Source organism: Zalophus californianus, chromosome 3 (assembly GCF_009762305.2).
Source record: "Zalophus californianus isolate mZalCal1 chromosome 3, mZalCal1.pri.v2, whole genome shotgun sequence".
Classification (NCBI taxonomy): domain Eukaryota; kingdom Metazoa; phylum Chordata; class Mammalia; order Carnivora; family Otariidae; genus Zalophus; species Zalophus californianus.
In genome coordinates this window covers 159,863,926-159,887,300 of record NC_045597.1, presented here as the reverse complement: position 1 = coordinate 159,887,300, position 23,375 = coordinate 159,863,926, and the positions used below count along the sequence as shown (strand labels likewise).

At 37.5% G+C, this 23,375-nt stretch overlaps 1 protein-coding gene across 1 annotated transcript; it reads right to left on the bottom strand.

Moving 5' to 3' along the window:
* Positions 1–59: 59 nt before the first annotated feature.
* Positions 60–17,886, bottom strand: C3H2orf69 (chromosome 3 C2orf69 homolog). Its single transcript, XM_027591413.2, has 2 exons — positions 17,454–17,886; positions 60–7,086 (listed from the first exon to the last, which is right to left on the bottom strand). Exons 1-2 carry the CDS (start codon positions 17,793–17,795, stop codon positions 6,259–6,261), a joined length of 1,170 nt encoding a protein of 389 aa, XP_027447214.1. The 5' UTR covers positions 17,796–17,886; the 3' UTR covers positions 60–6,258.
* Positions 17,887–23,375: the final 5,489 nt, after the last annotated feature.

Below are 23,375 nucleotides of genomic sequence, written 5' to 3'. Positions count from 1 at the left end.
TATGGTTTCTATTTAATACAGATTGTTATGGTTGAAAGACTGCTGTACTGGGTGGGACCACTCTAGCTTTCAGATGCAAGTAACTAAAAATCCAACTTAAAAGGACTTAATAAAATGTATTGAATCATTATCATGAAGTCTGCTGATAGAATGGGCTTTAGTATTTCTGATCCAGTGATTCAGTAGTGTCACCAAGAGCCTCTAGGGTTTTTTTCTCCCATTTTCAACTGCGGCATTGGCATCATCCTAAGGCTGGCTACCCTCCTGGTCATGGGATGATTGCCAGTAGCAATTTGAGCCATGTTCATCTTCATTTACATGCAGTGGAGGAGTCAGGCTGGATTCCAAGGGCCTTCTCTTAATATGCAAAAGCTTTCCCAGGATTTGCCACCAAATCCTTGGGTCTCATTGATTTAAAGTAGCTTAGACCTGTCCATCTCTGAGGCAGTCACTGGGAAAGGGTATGGAATAACCCATAGGCCAGTTGGGTCTCCTGGAGCTTGGAATCCTCTTTCTCTGAGGCACATGGGGTATATATGGGGACAGCATGGATAATTTTTTTAAAATCAGGATTCAGACTAGGAAAAATGGTGAGCAACCAACAATATCTACTACATTTATCTTTTGAGATTTTTATTTTTAATTTTTTACTCATTTATTTGATGGAGAGCGAGCACAAGCAGGGGGAGCGGCAGGCAGAGGGAGAAGCAGGCTCCCCGCTGAGCAGAGAGCCTGACATGGAGCTCCATCCCAGGACCCTGGGATCATGACCTGAGCCGAAGGCAGCTGCTTAACCAACTGAGCCACCCAGGCGCCCCCTTTTGAGCTTTTTTAAAACACATGTCTAGGCCCCAACTTTGTAGATTTTGATTTAGTATGTTTGGGGTTTGGTACAGTATATTTGGTAAACTTCATAGGTTGTTTTGATGTATAATCAGGATTGAGAACAGTTGGACCAGATGATAGTAGTTTGGATTATTAGTTTTGTGATTCATCTAAAACATGCTTAATCTGATCCTGGTTTTTCTTGGCACTCAATATAAGTCAGGCCTGCCTTTTTTCAGTTTTTCAATGTCAGAAAATATTCAAATCTGTTTTAGCTTTAATTTACACCTACAGCTAAACTTCAACCCAATTAGTTTTCCCCACTAAATGCTTTTCCACCTGTCCTTTTTAGAGAGAAAAATTATTTTTTTTTTAAGAACAAATACAGGAGAGATCCCAATAATGTTGTCATCATTGAAGACAATGAGCCATTGTGTGTGGATCTGTGCCATTCTTTGTTTTGCACCTAGTAATTCAATTGCAATGTCATTGAAGAAAGACCAGATATATTTGCTGAATACAAATGTGCTCATCTAAAGTAATCTGAGTGCATCAAGTTGGTGCATTTTAATTATGGAGAAAATAATTTTCTCTTTTAAAATAATTTATCCATTCATATCCTGTGTTTGGAGTTGGATTAGTTTCAGGTATAAAAAGCAGATTATAATAAATAAGAAAGGAAAATATATAAAAAATTATTCTGAACTTCCTAGGTGTCTTTAGGAAGAGATATTGAAGTTACTCAGGTCAACAAAAGTGAAAAGATGGTCTGTTAGAAAAGGAATTGTTACATTAGCCAGATTTAATTATTAGATTTTTTTTTCATTTTTGGTTACTTCTTAGATTAAGCAAAGAAATTCTTCAATGATTCCTTTTCCTTTGGGAAGAAAAATAAGACAAAAACTTTTGTTAGTTTGAACAGTACTTATAGTCAGCTTTTAAATAAACCTTCCTTGGTTTTGTTTCTTTTTTTAAAAACCAGTGAGAGAATCAGTGCAAAGTATATACCCAGAGTCATGTAGAAAACTTGGAAGTAAAACTGAGATTATAATCTTCCCATGAATATTCATTTTAATTCAGTTTATTTGGGAAGCAAACTGGATGACCTTAGGTGAGTTAACTTAATCTTTATGAAGCTTATTTTCCTCATCTTTAAGCTTGTATTTTTTTAGGGTTGCTGCAAAAATACAAAGAGATAATTCAGGGCAAGGACAGTTGATGGCTGATGCTAGCTTTCAGATTTGAGATGGCTCTTGTTGCAGTATTATAGTATCTAGAAAACTAGAAGTGAACCCTTTGGGAAGTTTTCAAATTATTTCCTTGGTCATAATCTTTAATGTTAGAGTGTTTACTTTAAATGCAAAATATTTTTATCTTTTTTGCTGACCTGAGACCAAATGAGATGTTGTGAATGTATAAAATATTAAACAGAATGTGGTAGCTGCATCTTCTCAGGAAGTTGCAAATCTTCGAACTTTATTGCTGAAAGGAATCTTAGAAATCATTTTATCAATCCATATTGCTTAAGTGATTGTCCAGGCTTACACAGCTGGGTGACAGAACAGGAATTAACAGTTGTGACCAGATCATTCTCCATGCTTTCTCCCTTAGGTGCAGCTCATCTCTTTGTTGTTCTTTGGCTACAGTTTGGGGGCTTGACCTGATTCACAAAGGAATTTTTTTCCTCTGTCAGCAAAACAACTCACTGTACCACACGGACAAAAGATACAGAGTAAGACAAAGGGATACAAAATAAAATTAATGAACAAGTAGCGAGCAGAGGGTAAAATAAAAATGGAATACTATGCAGCACAAGAACGAGACAGAGGTATTGTAGTACTAGCAAGAAATTTTTCCAAGGTAATTAAACGAGGAAAGGGTTGGAAACTATGGGTATAGTATGCTGCCATTTGTGTAAAACAAAGGTATTCTGAAAGTAAACATTTGTATATGCATAGAATTATCTCTGCTGGGATACACAAGAAACCAGTAGTAGTGATTGCCTCTGAGAAGCTAGTAGACAAGTTAGGTGGGCAGTCTGGAATCTGCAGTTGTGTATTATTTGACCTTTTTTTTTGCCCCCCTATGTATCGCTCTTTCAAAATAACTTTTTAAAATACATGTGTAGACTATAAATACTAGTTTTTTGTGAACATTAACGGTGTTTGTCTTGGCACATAATTACATTGGAATTCTATTTATTCAGTAATTAAAACTTGTCACTCAAAATATTTTTTAAAAGGGAAATAAAGTCAACAAGGCTTATTTTGTATCTTTCCATCTTTTTGAACAGCAGCAATGTGAACATTTGGAAGAACCTTAGTAGGGAGGCTTTTCTCTCACCTATCTAAAGTTGCCAACAGGCATCTAAGAAGTTGACAAGAAACAAAACAAACCACCCCTCCCCCCCCCCAGCCACCGCAGGAAGCTGGAGTGCAGGTCTGGATGGAGTTGGAGCTGTTCTGCTGTGACTCCTTCCTCCAGTGCTAAGAAACACATGTAGTGAGGAGGAGCTAATGCAGAGTGGCAGTCTCCCACATACCCCTGCTATTACCTTCAAGTCTTGTTTCAAGCATACAGGCCACGACTATTGGGGTGTTTTAAATACACCTAAGTTGTATTCTATTTTTTTAAAGTTCCATTAAATGGGATACTAAAATGACATCCTGAGTGAGTGCCTGTCTCTACCACTAAGAGCTGCTCGGCCTCTCTGCCTTTGTAAAGACCAACCTGATTTACAGATGGGGTCTATCTACATATATATCTTATCCTCTAAAACATGTTTTTCTTAAAGGTCCTTAATGAAGTCTAACAGAATAGTTCTTTTAAGAATACTACCTTTTGTTTCCTATTTTCACTTTGAAGCCTTGGTCTGTTACACATTTCTATACTCAAATGCTTGGGACTGTTTTGTCTCTGCCTAGATCTTTCCTGCCCTTGATGGGTGCTTAGATATTCTATGAGTGAAATGAAAAACAGATCACACCATATTCTAAGTCTCTTAATGACAGCAAAAGGAATACAGATACCTGAAATGATTAGCACATAAAAGGAAAAACTTATTTTTGAGCGATTTTTTTCTCCAAGAAATTTAACAGAAGAAATGGAAATAAAGCAAATTTTTGTGGGGCAATTTAAAGGTGAAATGTAAATGAAAAGGAAATGTATTCTTACAAGGTTCAAAGTTGCTCATATGAAGGAACATGGAGAGTTAATGAAAACATATAGAAACCTAAACCAGCAAAGTGAAAAGTAGCTTCCTCCCAAGTAACAATCTGATAACAAATCTGGTAACATAAAGCACAACCAAACAGACTGCTCTGGATTAAATTTAATATGATTGTACATTCATGCTGTGGCGGTAACAACTTTCACATTATCTGTATGACTTCTCAGTTCACTCTCATGACAAACACAAAGGCACAGTCCAAAAGGATACACTAACATTTACAATAGTTTTAAACAAATGTAGAGAAGACAAATTTGAAGTCTTAAACTATTTGAATATGGATCAACTGCAATATATTTTCATTCAAAAAAATATTTCTACTTTCAACACTCTCACTTTGCTGCAGTGGCAGTTCCCAGGTGTTCCATGAGTTATTTTTATTATACATTGAACATACAACAATTCCAAGGTAAGCAGTCACATGACTAGATAAAGAACCCAGATTTTTAAATATCTCATTTTTTAAATGAATCTTTCTGCAAAAAGTCCTTTTTCCATTTTAATCTTGTAAAAATAAGTGCCTTTCCTTCCCCCCTCATTAGTGTATTCACTACCTTCACTACTTAACATTAGATACACATGAATTTAACCAAGGATTACTAAACTGAAAGAAGCCATCCAATCATAATACTTCAAGATTAGGTAATAAAATGCTAGAATCAGGACTTGTCTCCTTGTTGAGAATTTTTGGTCTCAAAAGAAACAGGTATTTAAAGAAACTGAAGCAATATAAACTAACTTGTCCTTAAAAGAAAAAATGAGATACTCTTCTGTACTTTATAAAATTAAGGGATGTTATTTTTAAGCATTTGGTGAGTAAGAATTCCTATAAGTCTGAATATGTGGAATGTATTATAAAGTCATTAAAATGTAATTCTGGGAAGAAACCAAGAGATTAACATTTAATTCTGTATTTTATAAATTTAGGTCCTCTGGGTTATTAAGATATTAAGCTTCAGTGTCTTTTTTTTTTTCAGTCTGAAAGCAGCAATGTTACTTCCCTGCTTAATTATTTCATGACCTGCAAAAGCTAATTATTAATAAACAATAAAAAAGTGACTTCACCTTTTATTGTAATCACACAGCTATCAATGTTGGTTGACATTCATTAGATCTTGGTTTCTCAAAATGTATTTATCTAGGTCAAGAAAAACAAGCAGAAGGAAACCTCACCCAAATTATGTAGCAGTGTTAAGCAAATTCAGTTTTTGAGCCAAAATTAAATCATTTGTGTCTTCAAACTTTCCCTGTAACTTTTCTTATAGCAATATAATTTTGCATTTTGGCCAAAGAGAGCTGCTTTCTTTTGGCAGACAAAATCATGCTTCTGGAGAAACACTGACTTAGATCTATAGAATCTGTCTCCTTTTCAATAGAGTAGTAACAAATAGAGTGTTACACATTTATTTCACCTAAGTTGATCTCTTTCAAAAGACCAATATGATGAAAATCTGTAGCATATTTTTACCCAATATACCTAATTACATTCAATTTAAAACAATTTTCTAAAAGATCTGGTTTTTGGCCAAGAGTCAAGAAACTCCAAAATATCTTATCTAAAAGTCATCAATTAAAAATTAAGTCATAGTGCTTAAGTGTAATGATTTTAAAAACCAACTGCACACTACTGCATGTTCTTGGAAATTTGGAAACAAATATATTTTGACTATTAAGAAAAAAACACTTGGTGGCACATTAAAGAATGACTATGAATTTACAAAACATAAGAGGCAGGGTACAGTTATTCCAAAATTATGGAAAACATCAGTGTGCCTTTGCTTTATTTGAAGAGAAATGGAGTTTTGAGTGCCAAATAGCTAATTACTGTTAGTGTCACCAAAATTAGTTCCAAATAATACTCAGAAAATAAACTATTTCCAACAATAACAATTTTCATTACCTTTTATAAGGACTATATCATAACTTTCATTCTTAAGGGTCTTGAATCTCCTTATAGAATTATCACAAACCATCTTTTACTTTTCAACTGAACTAATTCTAACCCCATCCAAAGTAAAAACTGTTCACATTCACAAGCAAGGAATACTATTGCACATTACACTCATTTTAGGAATGTGTGCTTCTTCCCCCCGCCCCCCCAAAACTGACAATGTATCTATGAATTATATCTCATTATCTGAATTTATAACACTCAAAGTGCTTCTGCCCTTCCACTGAACAAGTACATTAATATTCTTGTAGTCTCAAAATACTTCATGAACCCTAAAGTGATTCTCTATGGAAGGAGCTTCCTTTGCAAAATGAATTTGGCTAGTCACCTGCATACCAAAATCTCCAAGAATCTGAACAAATTTCTTGTGCTCCTTTCCAATCCAAGATCTCATTGGATCACATACTTGGTAAGGTGTTACATGGGTATGAACAATAATCCCTGTTTGTGCAAATTCTTTCAAGACCTCTGGATAGGTAACCCAAGTATTGCTTCCTCCAGAATGACCGCCATCCAGCCAGTACATTGTTCTTATGCTTTTGATAAAAGCATCTATGTTCTTGTCTTTCTTGGCTTCTTTTAATTCAAAAAGCAATTGATTCAAAACAACACAACCTTTACTGAATCCAATCAAAGTAAAAGAAGCACCATTCAGTGATGGTGGGTAAAAACGCATGGTGGACTCACCAAATTTTTCACAGGTCCTCTCTTTTTCTCCCTGGCAACCATTAGTAGTGTGAGAAGAACTGGATCTACAATTAGATGCTTTGGAGTCCTTATTCAAATCTTTCACATTCTTCTTTGATAACAAACTGTTCTGACTTAAGTTAAAAGCATTAACTAATAACATATAAAGGTGCTTAAAAGCTCCAAAGTCAGTATTGTGTTCTGGAGCACCAAACATATTACTTTTCACAAAATTGTCATAGCAGCTGAATTTGTGCAAATGCATTCGGGAACACTTTATCACCCAAATATAACTATTGGGGAACCGGTGAGCTAAAATGGTGGCAACATTTTCTAGACTCCAGTTTTCCCACTGATAATTCTCAGGATGACGAGTCATAATTTCATGGTAATTCTGAAAGGTAAGAAAGATGAAACAAGCATTAAATACACATTTATATAAAATTATTTCCACAAAATAGCTTCCCATTTTTATTGTGGAGGAAATTGGGATGTTATATGACCAATGGTTAATGTACTAGAAATGAAAACTATAAATCCGTCATTACTTTATGATTTTAAACAAATAATTTTAGTTTAAACCTAAAATCCAGCAAAAGACAGAGTTATGAGATATAGCTAAACAGCATAGTAGAAATTTTAAAAATAAAACTTACTTTAAAAGGATATTTTTAAATAAATTTTATTTAGTATACACACAATCTCCTATTCCTAACACATTAACTGAAAATAAAAATTGGTTTATTAAACAGACTTTTTGACCAACCCAGAACTTTAAAATATTTTCCCATCCTGAACCCTCCCTTTATGGATTACTCTAACAACCTGAATGCTAAGTTTGATTTTAATTCTAGTATTACAGTTGATCCTTGAACAACATGGGTTTGAACTGTGCAAGTCACTTAAAAGTGAGTTCTTTCCTATAAATACAGCATAATACTGTAAATGTATTATCTCTTATGATGTTCTTAATAACATTTCTTTTTTAAGATTTTCTTTTTACGTAATCTTTACATCCAACGTAGGGCTTGAACCCACAACCCTGAGATCAAGAGTCCCATGCTCCACCAAGCTGAGCCAGCCAGGTGCCCCCATAATAACATTTTCTGAAGAAAAGTGTTACTTTATTGTAAGAATATAGTATATGATAATATAACATATAAAATATGTTAATCAACTGTTTACATTATCAGAAAGGCTTCCAGTAAACCATAGGCTATTAGTAGTTAAGTTTTTGGGAAATCAAAAGATATACAGATTTTCATCTGTGTGGGAGTCAGTGCCCCTAAACCCTGCATTGTTTAAGGGTCAACTGTGCAAAGCTGCAATGAACGTTCTAGAAAAATCTTTTTATACATCTCTGATTACATCAATAAAAATAAATTATTGGATATGGGTTGCCTGGGTGGCTCAGTTGATTAAGCATCTGCCTCTTGATTTCGGTTCAGGTCATGATCTCAGGGTCATGAGATCAAGCCCTGCACAGGCTCTATGCTGGGCGTGGGGCCTGCTTGAGATTCTCTCTCTCCCTCTCCCTCTGGCCCTCCCCCAGCTCTCTCTAAATAAATAAGTAACATCTTTTAAAAATAAATAAATAAAAATAAATTCCTGGATATGGAAAAAGTGGGTCAAAGAATATTCATAATTTAAGATTAGTTATACAGACTACAGTGCTATCTTCCAGAGAGGTATGTATAGTTTTTTTATCTTCACTCAATTTCTTATGCAAAGGATAGCTTATTCTAATTTGGACTTACTGAAAATTTGAATTTGTGTTACATATTTATTAGCCACCTGGATTTCTATTTGTGTCTGTTCATAACTTTGGCCTTTTTTATTTGGATCTTATTTATTTATAAGCATTCTATATAAATAACTTTTTGCATAGATTCTAGGATATGCATACAAATTTTGTTTTCCTTTTTATTTTTATTCACAGTAGCTATTTTTAAAAGGGGGAATTCATTCAAACTTATTCATTTATTCTGAGATTTATTGGATACCTGCCTATTGGGTATGGATCAGAACAGACTAAACCCCTGCCCCCACAGAGCTTACATTCTAGTACAGAGATACACAATAAACAACCCCATAAGTAAACAGAGCAACACTGTCCAACAGCAATATAACATGATCCACACATAAAATTTTCTAGTAGCTACATTTAAAAACGTAGGAAGTTAACAGGTGAAACTACCATGAATAATATATTTTATTGAGCCCAATATATCTAAAATACTGTAATTTAAAACATGTAACCAATAAAAAAACCAATGAGAGATTACATTTCTTTTTCTTACTAAGTCTTTGAAATCCAGTGTGTGTTTACACTTATAGCACATCTCAATTTGGATGCTAAATTTTCATTGGAAATACTGGATCTGAATTTAGATTTCATAAAATTTACAGTTGAAAAAGTAGATTCACATATCCAAGTTGTTCAAATATACTTAAAAGTTTTCTAGGAACTGAACTATCAGTTTTTAGATTTAAATTTAAAGTTAAATATAATTAAAAATTTAATTCCTTGATTAGACTAGCATTTCAAGTGGTCAACAGCCACAAGTGGCTAGTAGTCAGCACAAAATATTAATATGGTGGTTAAGTGCAATGGAGTATAATTTTTAAAAAGCAGGGCAAAAGGAATATAAGGTTTTGGAGAGGATGGAAGATTATTATTTGAAACCCAAGGTGGTCTCCAGTAAGATGATAGTTGAGAAGTACCTAAAGGAACCAAGGGAGTGATTCATATTTCAGGCATAAGGAACTGCAACTGCAAACAGCCCTGAAGTGGAAGCATGTCTAATATAGCCAAGATACAGCCGTGAGGCTAGAGTAGGTCCTATGGTGTGAACAAAAAGAAAGTGGGGGCGCCTGGGTGGCTCAGTTGGTTGGGTGTCCTCCTTCAGCTCAGGTCATGATCCCAGGTCCTGGGATGGAGCCCCACATTGGGCTCTCTGCTCAGCGGGGAACCTGCTTCTCCCTCTCCACCCCTGCTTGTGCACACGTGCTCTCTCTCTCTGTCAAATAAATAAAATCTTAAAAAAAAAAAAAAAAAGAAAGAAAGTGATCGCCAAGATCAGACAGATTTTTGGGGAGAAGGGGAGGTGTAAGGACTTTGGCCTTTGCTCGGAGCAGAGGGCTGATGTAACATGTTTTGAAAGGATTACTCTTGCTCCTGTGTTGAAGAGTCAGGAGTTGAATGAAACAGGGAGACCAGTAGGAGGTTCCTGAAGTATAATCCTGCCGAGAGAAAGTGGCTTGAACAAGAGTGGTAGCAGAAATGAAGGTGGTAAGAAGTGGTCAGACTGAATAGATTTTGAAAGTAGAGTCAACAGCATTTGTTGATTGACTGGATACAGGGTGTGAGAGAAAGAAACACAGTTGTGATTTTCCTTTATTCTAACAGCCATATACTATGTTGAACAATTTTAAATGTACTTCTCTTGTGACCTAGTGATTCCACTTCTAAGAATTTATCTCAGTGATATACTTGCATATATGCATAAATAAATAAGCATGTATAAGGTTATTTCTGTTTCAGAAGAATGAAGCAGGTCTATGAGTACTCATATGCATTGTAAAATAAGGGCTAAAAAACTCCTCTAAGCTATGCTACCATTTGTGTTTAAAAAAAAAAAAAAAAAAAAAAAAAGTTTGCAGGGCACCGGGGTGGCTCAGTCAGTTGAGGGTCTGACTCTTGATTCCACTCAGGTTATGATCTCAGGATCCTGAGATTAGCCCCAAGTCAGGCTCCACCCTCTCCCTTTGCACACCACCCCCAAGCAGACACGCCTGTACGTGTACATTGTCACATGCGCATGCTCTCTCAATCTTTCAAATAAAGAAATAAATCTAAAAAAAAAAAGTTTTCATCAGCATAGAATGTCTCCGGAAGAACACATAAATCAGCACAGTGGTAGCCTTGGGGAAGAGAAATAGGAGGCTGGAGAGGGTGGGATGAAAAGGAGACTGACTTTTCAATGTATAACCTTAAATAAACAATTTTTAACAATACACACATATTTTTCTATTGAAAATCTAAAACTAATAAAAGTAATACTACAAAAATTTAATCTATATACAAAGGAATAAGGAAGATAGAAAAACCATCCATAAAACCACCAATTAGAAATAATCATTATTAAAATTTTGGAGTCTAGCATTCTAGTTTTCTTTAGCATACATACACATTTGTAATTATGTATAGAAGACAGCATTCTTACTTCTTCCTCAACAAGCTTATACATACAGTTTTCACTTAATAATATATTATAGGCATGGTTCCATATCAGTAAATATAGATTTGCATCTTAATTTTTAGACTTCCCATCAAAAAGATTAATATCAATTTCCACTCTCACTGGAAGTATACAAGAATTTACCCACATTACCCACGCTGGCTATTAGCATTGATTTTTTAAAAAATCTTCACTACTATGATAAAACACCTTACTTCTGACTTAATTTGCATGTTTCGATTCCTAAGCTGGTTGAATATTTTTCTGTTTATTAACAATTTTCATTTTTTCCTTTTGTTAATTCTCTGTTCATGTCCTTTAATAATTTTGGATTACTGGATACTCAAGTCCTTCTTAACAGTTCATAATCTCATTAATGTTAACAGTTTGTCATATATGTTAAAAAATATTTATTCCCAGAAGGCTATCATTTAACTTTTATGGATTCTGCTACTGCCCTTTGCACATTCAGATTGGTGATATAAAATTAAAATAGGAACTTAGGGCGCCTGGGTGGCTCAGTTGGTTAAGCGACTGCCTTCGGCTCAGGTCAGGATCCTGGAGTCCCAGGATCGAGTCCCGCATCGGGCTCCCTGCTCAGCGGGGAGTCTGCTTCTCCCTCTGACCTTCTTCCCTCTCATGCTCTCTCTCTACCATTCTCTCTCTCTCTCAATAAATAAATAAAAAATCTTTAAAAAAAATAAAATAGGAACTTAGATCTCAAAGGGCTCATCTAAATCCTTTTTATAGCTAAGGAACCTGAGGTCCTAGAAACTAAATATTATTTCTATTACAGTTATTTGGTTAATGAGCCAAAATGAACTCAAGATTCTACAATTCTCAGTTTAGTTTCTACCACATAGAAGGTAATCTAAAAACTTGATATTTTCTTTGATTAGCCCCAGGTTACACGATCAGAAGGGAAAAATGCTTATACTAAGGAACTGTGTGCACTAAAATATAAAAATAGTATTGTTACTGTTGTATCAAAACCCAGTTCTCAAAACAGTGGATAAATACTCCCATATTCTAAAAAGAGACACAAGACATCCCCACAGGACTTGCTAACAGGTAGCCAAAACTGGTTCTGCAACTACGGCTATTACCCAGGGCCAATCTACAGAAAAAGGGAAGACTATAGAAAGAGTTTTCTTGAGAATTTTCATCCCAATTAGGAATGTAACCCACTTATTTGCCTTGTAGGGGCAATGCTTGTAGAGGGCATGATGCTTCTCCTCATCACCAGTGAGGCAAATGGCAAAAGAATCTCTTGGAGAGATTAAGGGGTGCTTATCCACAGGTAGATGCTTGCTGGCCTGCAAAACCTTACAGGCCCACCCCATACTGCTACTAAAGTAAAGGTACAAAAGAGTCTTAGGAAAACTTGACATCTGCTCTCCAACAGTTTGGATACATTCATGATTAAGTTTCAAGCTAGGCGGATTAGTCTTATAGCAGAGCAAGGATAACTATATTGGATGTGAGCTGTACTTCCATCAAAAACAGGGGGGGCATCTTTGCTGAGCATAAAGTAGACATCCCAAGTAAGCAAGCTAGAAGGACCATAACAGGATCTAGCCAAAGAAGGCTGCCTGACAAGAGCATAGGAAGCCCCAGGGCACAAGATCAAGTACAAAATAATAGAATACATATATTTGTATCTGCCCCTGGTTCCTGACACAGAGCTCCTAAAACCCTTGGAATTTCCTTGGTTGACAGAAACATCTTTGTTCTAATGAGGTGACTCTTGGTGGGCTCCTGGATAGGAACTGGTCAACCAGAAAGACCAAGACATGATCAGAAGTTTGAAAGTTTCGGTCCCACTCTCCATTCTCCAAAGAGAGGCTGGAAATGGAAGTTAATGATTGATCGTGACTACGCAATGAAGTCTCCATAAAACATCCCCAAAGTATGGATTCAGGTAACTTCTAGGTTGGTGAACACATGGAGGTGCTAGGGGAGTGGTGTATTGTGAGAGGGCTTTGGAAGCTCCACACCTCTTCCCACATACCCTATGCATCTCTTCCATCTAGATGTTCATCTGAATCCTTTATCATATTCTTTCATAATAAGCGGGAAAACAGTAAGTACACCATTTCCCTAAGTTCTATGAGCCACTCTTGCAGATTAACTGAACCTAGGGAGGGTATCATGGCAACCCCAGTTTATAGCCAGTCAGCAGCAGCACAAGTGACAACCTGGGACTTGCGACTGGCATCTGAAGTGGGGGGTGCAGTCTTGTGGGACTGAGCCCTTAACTTGTAAAATGTAACAATAACCCCAAATAGATACTGGCAGAATTGAGTGCTAGGATACCCAGCTGGTGTTGCAGAGCATCACCTGGTATGGGGAAAAAACCCACATATCAGGTTTCAGGAGTGTTGTGAGTGTGGCAGTAGTGTGAGTATTAAAGGCATGACACAGAAGTGAGTCTTTACTCACCAGGACGAACACTTAGGGCACAGTCATCTATATATCCTAGCCTTTAGGAAAACAAAAATTTTTTAAAGGTAAGATTGGAAATCACCCAAATGTTCACCAAGTGCTAAATGCGTAAACAAATTGTATATCCATACACAGAAAACTACCCAGTAATAAAAAGGAACATACTACTGATATAGGCAACAGTAAGAATGAATTTCAAAAGCATTATATACTAAGTGAAAGAAGCCAGACACAAGACTACATACTACGATTCCAAATTAATGAAAACCTAGAAACGGTAAAACTATAGTGAAAAAAAGCAGATCAGTGGTTGCCTGGGGCTGAGAAAAGAGACTGCCAGAAGTGGGGCACAAGGGGAGCGCCTGGGTGGCTCAGTTGGTTAAGTGACTGCCTTCGGCTCAGGTCATGATCCTGGAGTCCCGGGATAGAGTCCCACATCGGGTTCCCTGCTCGGCAGGGAGTCTGCTTCCCCCTCTGACCCTCTTCCCTCTCGTGCTCTCTCCCTCTCATTCTCTCTCTCTCAAATAAATAAATAAAATCCTTAAAAAAAAAAAGTGGGGCACAAGGGTACTTTTTAGGGGGATGGAGATGTTGTATAACATGATTGTGGCATCGGTTATGTAATTGTAACATTTGTCAAAATTCATCAAATTGTAAGCTTATGCTTTAAAAAAAGAGAAATAAGTATAATTTTATATCCTGAGGCTTTTAAAAGCAAGATAACTCAAGAATATTGGAAAGCACCTATTTAAAAAAAATCCTGATTCCCCTCTCCAAAATCATTACTGATGGATTAAAAAAACATCAAAGTACCTAAAGAAATATTACTATGTTCTCAGCTCGCCTGTTAATTCAAATGAGAAAATAATATAGAATGAAAAAGGACACACAACGACAACAAAATGATTGCAAAAGGAACATCAAGAAAGTAATGGTAATTAAAATTTAAAATTACATGGACAACCAGATCTAATTGATACCAGTTAATTCAGTGTTAACATGAGGTAAAGTTTCTAATGGTACCTTACAAAGTTGTTGGCCCAATTCTGTTCAGTATTTATCCAAATTAAGAATAAAGATATAGAAAGTATGCTTATTTAATCTATATATGATATAAACCCGAATAATGGGTCCATAAAAGAACTGATACATGAATAAGATGAGCTGTATCTAACAGGGTAAATTTCACATGGATAAACATGAGGCTCATAAAAATCAAGTACAAAGACATAGATGAAGAAATCTGAGCCAAAAGTATTTCATATACTAATAGCCAAGATTTATCAAGCACTTAGTACACTGCTCAAAGCAACTTACATATACTCATTCACTCACTCAACAAGTTACCTACTGAACACCTACTACATGCCAGTCACTAAGCGTCACAGATATAATGGTGAAAACACAGACATGAAGCTTACATTGTAGTGCTGGAAGACAGACAAAAAACAAAATGAATACAGTAAAATGGGTAAAAATAAAAGAGAAAAGCTAATAGGGATCCTGTGGTTACATGTGATTACTAAATAGGTTGGTCAGAAAAGGCCTCACTATGAAGGCAACTTTTGAGCAGACTCAAAACAGGTGAGGTAATGAATTCTATAGATACCTGCAGGAAGATTGTTCCAAGCGGTATGCGCAAAGCTTCTGAGGTAGTGTGTCTACCATGAGAAATATGAAGAACACTGCTAGGGCAGAATAAAACAGAAAAAGGAGAAAGTCAGAAAAGCAACAGAGTGGGAAAAGGTGAAGATAGTGAAGAGCCCTTCAAACCATCAAGAATTCTCTGGTTTCTACTCTGAGTGACATGGGAAGCTACTGGAGAGTTTTGAGCAGTGGTGTGGCATAACTGGACTTACTTTTAAACTGATCCATCTGATCACCTCCAGAAAGATTTAGAAAGGGAAGCAACTTTATTTTTTGATGGAGGTATGAGGTGTGAAAGAAAGGTTACTAAAAAATAACTTCAAGATTTCTAACTTGAGCAACTAAAAAAGGATTTCCATTAACTGAGATGAAGAAGACTGAAGAACAGATTTAAAATGAAAGACTCGGAGATTTTATGTTTGAGATATCTATTAAATATCCAAAAGGAAATAGTGTGCATGCAGTAGGTAAGTCTAAAGTTCCGGGAATCTATCTAGGCTAGACACAAATGTTGAAGGTCATCAGAGTACAGGTAGAATGTAAAACTACAAGATTCAAAGAAATCACTAAGGGAGTAAAGGTAGAGGAGAAAAGTCCACAAACTGAGCCCAATAATAAAAAAGGTCATCAGAAAGATGAGAAGGAACTGTTACTCATTAGGTATTCGTGTATTTAGTCCTCACTGGTATCCTATAAATTATTCCTATTTTATAGTTGAGGTAGCCGCAATTGGCCAGAAATTTCATGGTTAAAAGTGCAGAATCAGGGTTCAAACCTAGGCAATCTGGCCTCAAAGCCCTTTGATGCATTATTTTCTTCTTCTCTAAAGGACCTGGGTTTTTAAGCACTTCATGCTCTGCATAAATCAACACTATATCACTGTCCAAAAAGCTAATGGAATTTCAAGCTACATAAGGAAATGGACGACGTCAAAAGGAGGTATTACTCTAAGTGTATTTAGCACTTTTTAGACCTGTATTGTATTCTGGCTGTCACACTTTATAAACATTTAGTAGGTGCTCAATAAAGGTTAGTTATCATTACTATCATCATCATCATCATTATAGATGCACAGAGTAGCTTTTCCTCAAATCTCTGCAAGTCGCTACCAGTAATGTCATGCTGTTTTCCCAAACTGAGCAACAGAGCATTAACCGAGTAAGTATCTTCTCTTAAATCTAAATACTAGTTTTTTCACAGTTGTTATTAGCAGTTAATTAGACCAGTTAATTATTTTAAGAACAAGAGAAAAAAACTACATATATCTTAATCATAATTTGACACAGGGCACAAAGTTTGTTAACTATATCATTTTAAAGCATCCATTTCAAAAACAATCAGCAATACTGTTTCATGGTATAAGAAACACATCTAGCCATATTCTAGCTTTACCTGTCTACACCAGCACTACCCAACAGAACTTTCCGTGATGATGGAAATGGTCCGTGAAAATGCTCTGTATTTGCGCTGTCCATTAGGGTACACACAGACCCCAGGTGCTCCTGAGCACTTGAAACGCACCTAGTGCGACTGAGGAACTGGATTTTTTATTTAATTTAAATTAAATAGCCACATATAACTAATGGCTACCGTATAAGACAACATAGTTCTGGATGACCCAGCTTTCCAGGACAATACATCCACAAATATTTGTCTGAAGATATAAAATTAATAATAATGATAGGGCGCCTGGGTGGCTCAGATGCTTAAGCGTCTGCCTTCGGCTCAGGTCATGATCCCAGAGTCCTAGGATCGAGTCCCATATCGGGCTCCCCGCTCAGCGGGGAGCCTGCTTTCCCTGTGCCTCTCTGTCTCTTATGAATACATAAATAAAATCTTAAAAAATTAATAAAGATAAAATCTCATACAAAAGTAGAGAATTTAGGTGAGCACAAAATACTGACATGCTTAGCAATTACTGTCCCTTTTCTTCCACCTACCCTCCTTTTCTAGGGTTACTAAAAATGTCATACCCTTATAATTTTTTAAAATTGTTTTCTTTTTAATTATGCCAGCGTTTTCGGAACACTAGGTGCTAAGTTACTTTAAAAGCCATCCCTGTCTCCTAACACACACACGCGCGCGCGCACCTCTGAGAAACCAAGTTATAGAATGAATATACATTATGTGCCTCATTCCTTCTGTCTCAAAATCCACCCCCTCGAAGCCTGGACTAACAGCTGGCTCTTCCGAGGTCGGTTGTAACCCTCCAAGGACACCTTCCCTCTGGGGCTCCAAAAGCAGGGGGTCAGGGGTGTGGCAGGGGCGGTTTTGGATTTCGTGGAGTAACGCAAGAGCCACGCCGCGAGTGCATGTGTGGGTGTGTTCCGGAGAGGCAAGGAACCCGGCGCTAGTACGAGGGGGAAATTGAGGTAATTCGCACATGCACACGAGGAAGGAACAGGTGTCCAGGCAGGCCCCAGGTTACCTGCACATCCCCAGGGAAATAGAGAACGTGATGCTGGGGCGCTGACTGCGGCTCCTCCTTCGCCGGGTCCCCAGAGAGGGCCCGCCGTTCCGGTCCCTCCCCCGCCGTCTCCGCCACCAGCAGGAGCAACTCGTTGCTGCGCTGCGGGTCAGCTCCCGGCACCGTGGACAGCTGCAGGCACTGCGGCCGGCGCCCCTCCGCCAAGGGGGAGCATCGCGCACCGCTGCCGCCGCCCCGGTTCATGGTTTCGGCCTGCGAGCGGGACGCGGCGATTCCGAGGCTGAGCTGCGGCAGGAAGAGCAGCAGCGGCGGCGGCGACCGCAGGAGCCTGAACTCCCACATGGGTCGCTGCCGCGAGAGCGGTTCAGGGGTGGGGGGAGGTCCTGAGGGAGGGACTTCGGCCGGCCGCCCAACGGTCCGCAGGAGCTGCCCGGGCGGGACTCGGCGAGGGGGCGACGACGGCGTCAGAGGCCGACGTCGGTGCGCAGCGTGCGTAAAGGGAGGGAGGGGTGTGCGCGAAATTGGACTCGGCTCCCGGAGCTGGAGATGGGGGCGTGGCCCGAGGAAAGACGTTTGTGATTGGTGGGTTCTGCTGTGCGGGGGAAATTCGAACGGAAGTCTGGTAAAGAGCTGGAGGAGAGCAGAGAAAGAGGGAATGAGCTAAGGATTCCGAAAGAAGGGCGGCAGTTGTAGCATAAGCACAGCAGCAGGAGAGGCCCGAAGGTCGTTGTCCGGTGACTGGGTAGAGTTTTGAGTATACTATGCTCCTGTTTCGGTAGGCTCACCATTCAGGTGAGACTTTTTATAGTTCCTTGAGCCCTGAATGAAAAGAATCTCCCTTTTCTCACAAGCTGGAGTTTTCTTTGTAGATATAGAGGATTTCTAGGTTCATGGGAGTTTATTGTTAGATACGAAACTTGATGCACCTTTGATTGGTAGTGGGGAACAGGGCACATGGACTGGGACAGGAAAAATGGGGCAAGGCATTACCTGTTACACATTGTTGTCCCTGGTGTTTGCAGCCAACGGGATTTGCTATTTTAGGGTTTTCAAAAACCAGTGTTGGTGACCAGTTGTGTAGGAGTAAGATTTAGCCAAATGTATGCTAAAGACAGGGAGGGGGGAGGAAGGGTTCAGTATTCTAAATCTCAAGCTGTTTGTGAGGCAAGGCACTCACTATAAGGAGCCTTATAGGAGACAATATTAGTGAGAATTATAAAAATTACGGCCAACATTGGGGCGCCTGGGTGGCTCAGTCGTTAAGCGTCTGCCTTCGGCTCAGGTCATGATCCCAGGGTCCTAGGATCGAGCCCCACGTCGGGCTCCCTGCTCCATGGGAAGCCTGCTTCTCCCTCTCCCATTCCCCCTGCTTGTGTTCCCTCTCTTGCTGTGTCTCTGTCAAATAAATAAATCTTAAAAAAAAAAAAAACAGAATTAGGGCACCTGGGTGGCTCAGTTGGTTAAGCGACTGCCTTCGGCTCAGGTCATGATCCTGGAGTCCCGGGATCGAGTCCCGCATCTGGCTCCCTGCTTAGCGGGGAGTCTGCTTCTCCCTCTGACCCTCTTCCCTCTCGTGCTCTCTATCTCTCATTCTCTCTCTCTCAAATAAATAAATAAAATCTTTAAAAAAAAACAAAACAAAATTATGGCCAACATTTATTGATGACTTACTATAGATCAGGAATTGAACTCGATAACATAAAAGGAATTTTCAACTTTTAATGTTTGTGGGCCTGCTTATGCCTAATAAAGAGGCTTATGGGCTCTCAGGGAAAGCATGCATTAACATTTACCAGAGTCAGCAAAAATCTCAAAGCATGGTCTCTATTTCTGCCCTGAGCACATATTGTACATCTGCTTTGTTTATAAATAACCTAAAAAAGAGCTTTTCATACATAAAGAGTTAAAAAAACACACAAAAACAAAACACCTCCCTGATTCCTGTAAGATTAAGGTCATGCAGCCCTACATGTACTAAGCTTAAGATAAAGTCTGTTTCTTTCTGCATTGTCTTTTATCTAATGATTTGTAATTTTTTATGTAAACAATGTATATAATCCTACACCAAATGTTCTTTCCTTGGAGCACTCTCTTCTTTATGAAGATTGTGCATCTGGGCAGCTGTCCTAATTTGGGATGGAATAAAACTCTTTCTTAAAGAAATTCTAAAAGACTGTTCATTTTGTGTTGACAAACTAAGCACTTCACATTATTAACTATTCTGAATCTATATATGTATGTGTTTAAGTACACACAGTGTTTTCTTTGCTCTACATATCAAATATTAACAAATAAGCTTGGGAGTGCCTGGGTGGCTCAGTTGGTTAAGCATCTGACTTCAGCTCAGGTCATGATCTGGGATCCTGGAATCAAGCCCCATGTCGAGCTCTGCATTCATCCGGGAGTCTGCTTGTCCCTCTCCCTCTGCCATTTGTGCTTCTCTCACTTTCTCTCTCAAATAAATAAATAAAAAATCTTAAAACAACAACAACAAATAGTCTTGAAGTAAGAACACAAATGAACAAACGATAAAATATAATTTTCTTATATATATTTAGTGCATTCATAGAGGTATAATATACTAAACCTTCTGTGGTCCAAATTATTGGGTTCCATCTGACATCATAATAGTGTAACCAATCAAAAATTAATTATTACTAAATAGATCTGCTTTTTAACAATTACTGGTTAAAAGAAACTGAGGCCAATTATATAATAATGAATATATAACCATATTTAGGAAACCAGCTTCACTCTATTTTGTGAATCATATACATATTGTTACATTCTCTTGTTAGGTAGAGGATTACTGAAATGTAATCCAAAAACCCAAACATGTACGTGTATTCCAAATGCAGCTTTTGATTTTTGTACTCTTGTTTTTAGGTTGACCTTTTAATGGAATCTGTCACTATTGAAGATATTGGGGAGTTCTTGTGTTTTAGAAAAAAGATTAATTGTAGTAAACATTAAATACTACAAAGTTGTCCCAGTCATTCTAAGATAATTGAGGTCTTTAAGAAATACAAATAAAGATTTAAAGGGCAGAGTAAAGAAACAGATTGAAGTAAGCACAAGGTTTTTTTTCCCCCCACAGTCAACGATTTACATTAACCTACAGTAGCCACTTCCAGAGAACATAATAGCTCTTAATTCATCAGTTGAAGTATGTATGTCATTTATGTTAAGTCATTGACATTGTAATTGCTTTTCATAGGTCCTATTGATGTTACTGTAATAGCTGCTTTCTTTCTCCATCCCCTCTTCTTTTTTCCAGAAAGACCAGTATCGTAAATCACTACTTTTCTAACAATCATAGGCACAGACTGCCCAGCTCTTTCCCCCTTTATTCTCTCTCTGAGATGGGCTTTTCTTCCCTGAAAGAGGTCTCACGTATGCAAAGTTAGTGTAACCAGTTGTTTTAGTTTACCCCTCCTTTTTATCAGATAGAGGTCTCCACAGGAATTTTAATATGCTTACAGGGCCCAAAAGGCCACAGCTTATCTCTGGACTCTAGACAATGCTCAAAGGATTCTGTGGGGCTTTCAGAAATTTTGTTATACTATCCAGTATAATAAATAGAAAAAGTTGCAAAATTGGAAGGAATCTGAGAGAGTGTAATTAATATACATTGGAAAGGATATCATTAAAAGGTCATAAATTCCAATCCCTACAAAGGCTAAGCCTGTATCATAAATAGTAAAATTGGCCATTTGTAATACAATAGGGAGTGGTAAAGACTGCAGCAAATTAGAGGACGTGTCATATTTGAAGGAAGCAGTCACGATTCACTACCAGTCAGTAGTAAAAATGCAGGCTACATTTTGCCAAACTCAAATTTTTCTTTTCTTTTTTTTCCCCAAACTCAAATTTTTCAAGGTAAATCAGATACATTGATTTTTATGTGTCATTTCCTAATTTATAAATCTTACCAACTATGTTTCAAATGTTTCATCAAATTAAATGCAGGCATAGACCAAATTTGGCATATGGGTCACAAATGTGCAATTTCTCTCCTAAAAGGTATAATGAATGGATACAGAAAGGCAGGGAATGGGGGGGGGGGGGGAGGAGATCTTGATTGTGGGTTCCTGTGGGAGACTGAATGGAAAAGGAATGAATAAAGAGAGATTTTTAAAGTTTTTTCTTAGAATTTGAATTGGATCCCATTTGATACTCTTTGAGAGATTCCAATGATGTTTTAATTCTTTTCAATTTTTCTTGGCTTTGGACAGATATTTTATGTGTTTTCATAAGCCTCTGTACCAAACTTGGATACTGAAAGGACCAGGCTTCAGATGAGGTATGTAACTCTATCATATAATTTTGCTCCCAAAATGCCTAATAAAATAAGATTAGAAAATAAAAGTATGTGGGGATTTGAAAGCTTATTTTTTGGCTAGTATCACTAGTTAAGTGACACTCTACACTGCTCTTGTAGCATATGATTTAAATACATGTTTCAGCAAAATCTGTAATCCAAATCAACCTAATAAAGGACATCTATGAAAAGCCCACAGCTAACATTATTAGTGGTAAAAGACTGAATGTTTGCTCCCTAAGAACAGGAACAAGATAAAGATGTCTATTCTTGCCACTTCCAATCAACACTGTACTGGAGGTTCTAGCCAGGGCAGTTAGGCAAGAAAAAGAAATAAAAAACATCCAGATTGGAAAGGAAGGAGTAAAACCATGCAGATGACATGATCTTGTATATAGAAAATCCTAAGGAATCCACTAAAAACTATTAGAAATAATAAACAAATTCAACAAGGTTGTAGGATACAAGATCAATATACAACAATCAATTGTACTTCTGTACACTAGCAATGACCAATCTAAAAGTGAAATTAAGAAAATTCCATTTATGGGCGCCTGGGTGGCTCAGTTGGTTAAGTGACTGCCTTCGGCCCAGGTCATGATCCTGGAGTCCCGGGATCGAGTCCCACATCGGACTCCCTGTTCGGCAGGGAGTCTGCTTCTCCCTCTGACCCTCTTCCCTCTCGTGCTCTCTATCTCTCATTCTCTCTCTCTCAAATAAATAAATAAAATCTTTAAAAAAAAAAAAGAAACATATTATGTTTAAAAAAAAAGAAAATTCCATTTATAATAGCATCAAAAAGAATAAATACTTAGGAATAAATTTAATGAAAAAGATGAAGAACTTATATACTGAAAGCTACAAAACATTATGAAAGAAATTAAAGAAGACCTAAATAAATAGAAAGACATCTCATGTTGGTGGATCAGAAAATACTGTTAAGATGGCAATTCTCTCAAAGTTGATTTATAGATTCAGTGTAATCCCTATCAAAATCCCAGCTGCATTTTTTTTTGCATAAATGTACAAGCTGATCCTAAAATGCATATGAAAATGCAAGGGACCCAGAATAGCCAAAACAGTCTTGAAAAAAAGATGATCAAAGTTGGAAAGCTCATAATTCCCCCATTTCAAAACTTCCTACAAAGGTACAATAATCAAGACAATGTTGTACTGGCATAAGAATAGATATATGGACCAATGGAATAGAATTGAGAGTCCAGAAATAAACCTTAATTTTATAGTTAATTGATTTTCAAGAAAGGTGCCAAGAAAATTCAGTGGAGAAAGAAATCTTTCAGCAGGTGGTGCTGGGGCAACTGGACAGCCACATGCAAAATAATGAAACTGGTCCCCTTTCTTACACCATACATAAAAACTAACTGAAAATGGATCATAGACCTAAATGTATGCACTGAGACTATAAAACTATTAGGAGAAAAAATAGGAGTAAATCATGACCTTTTATTAGCCAAAGCCTTCTTAGATAGGACATCAAAAGCACCAGAGTCAAAAAAATAGATAAGTTGGACTTCATGTAAATTAAAAACTTTTGGTGGCTCAAAGGGCATCAGGAGAAAGTGAAAAAACAACCCACAGAA

Bases quoted from the DNA above. Each gene is read 5' to 3' on its own strand.
- C3H2orf69 (XM_027591413.2), bottom strand. From the start codon at position 17,795: ATGTGGGAGTTCAGGCTCCTGCGGTCGCCGCCGCCGCTGCTGCTCTTC. The intron at 7,087-17,453 runs GTAACCTGGGGC...CTTACCTTTCAG, and splicing joins ATTTCCCTGGGGATGTGCAG to AATTACCATGAAATTATGAC.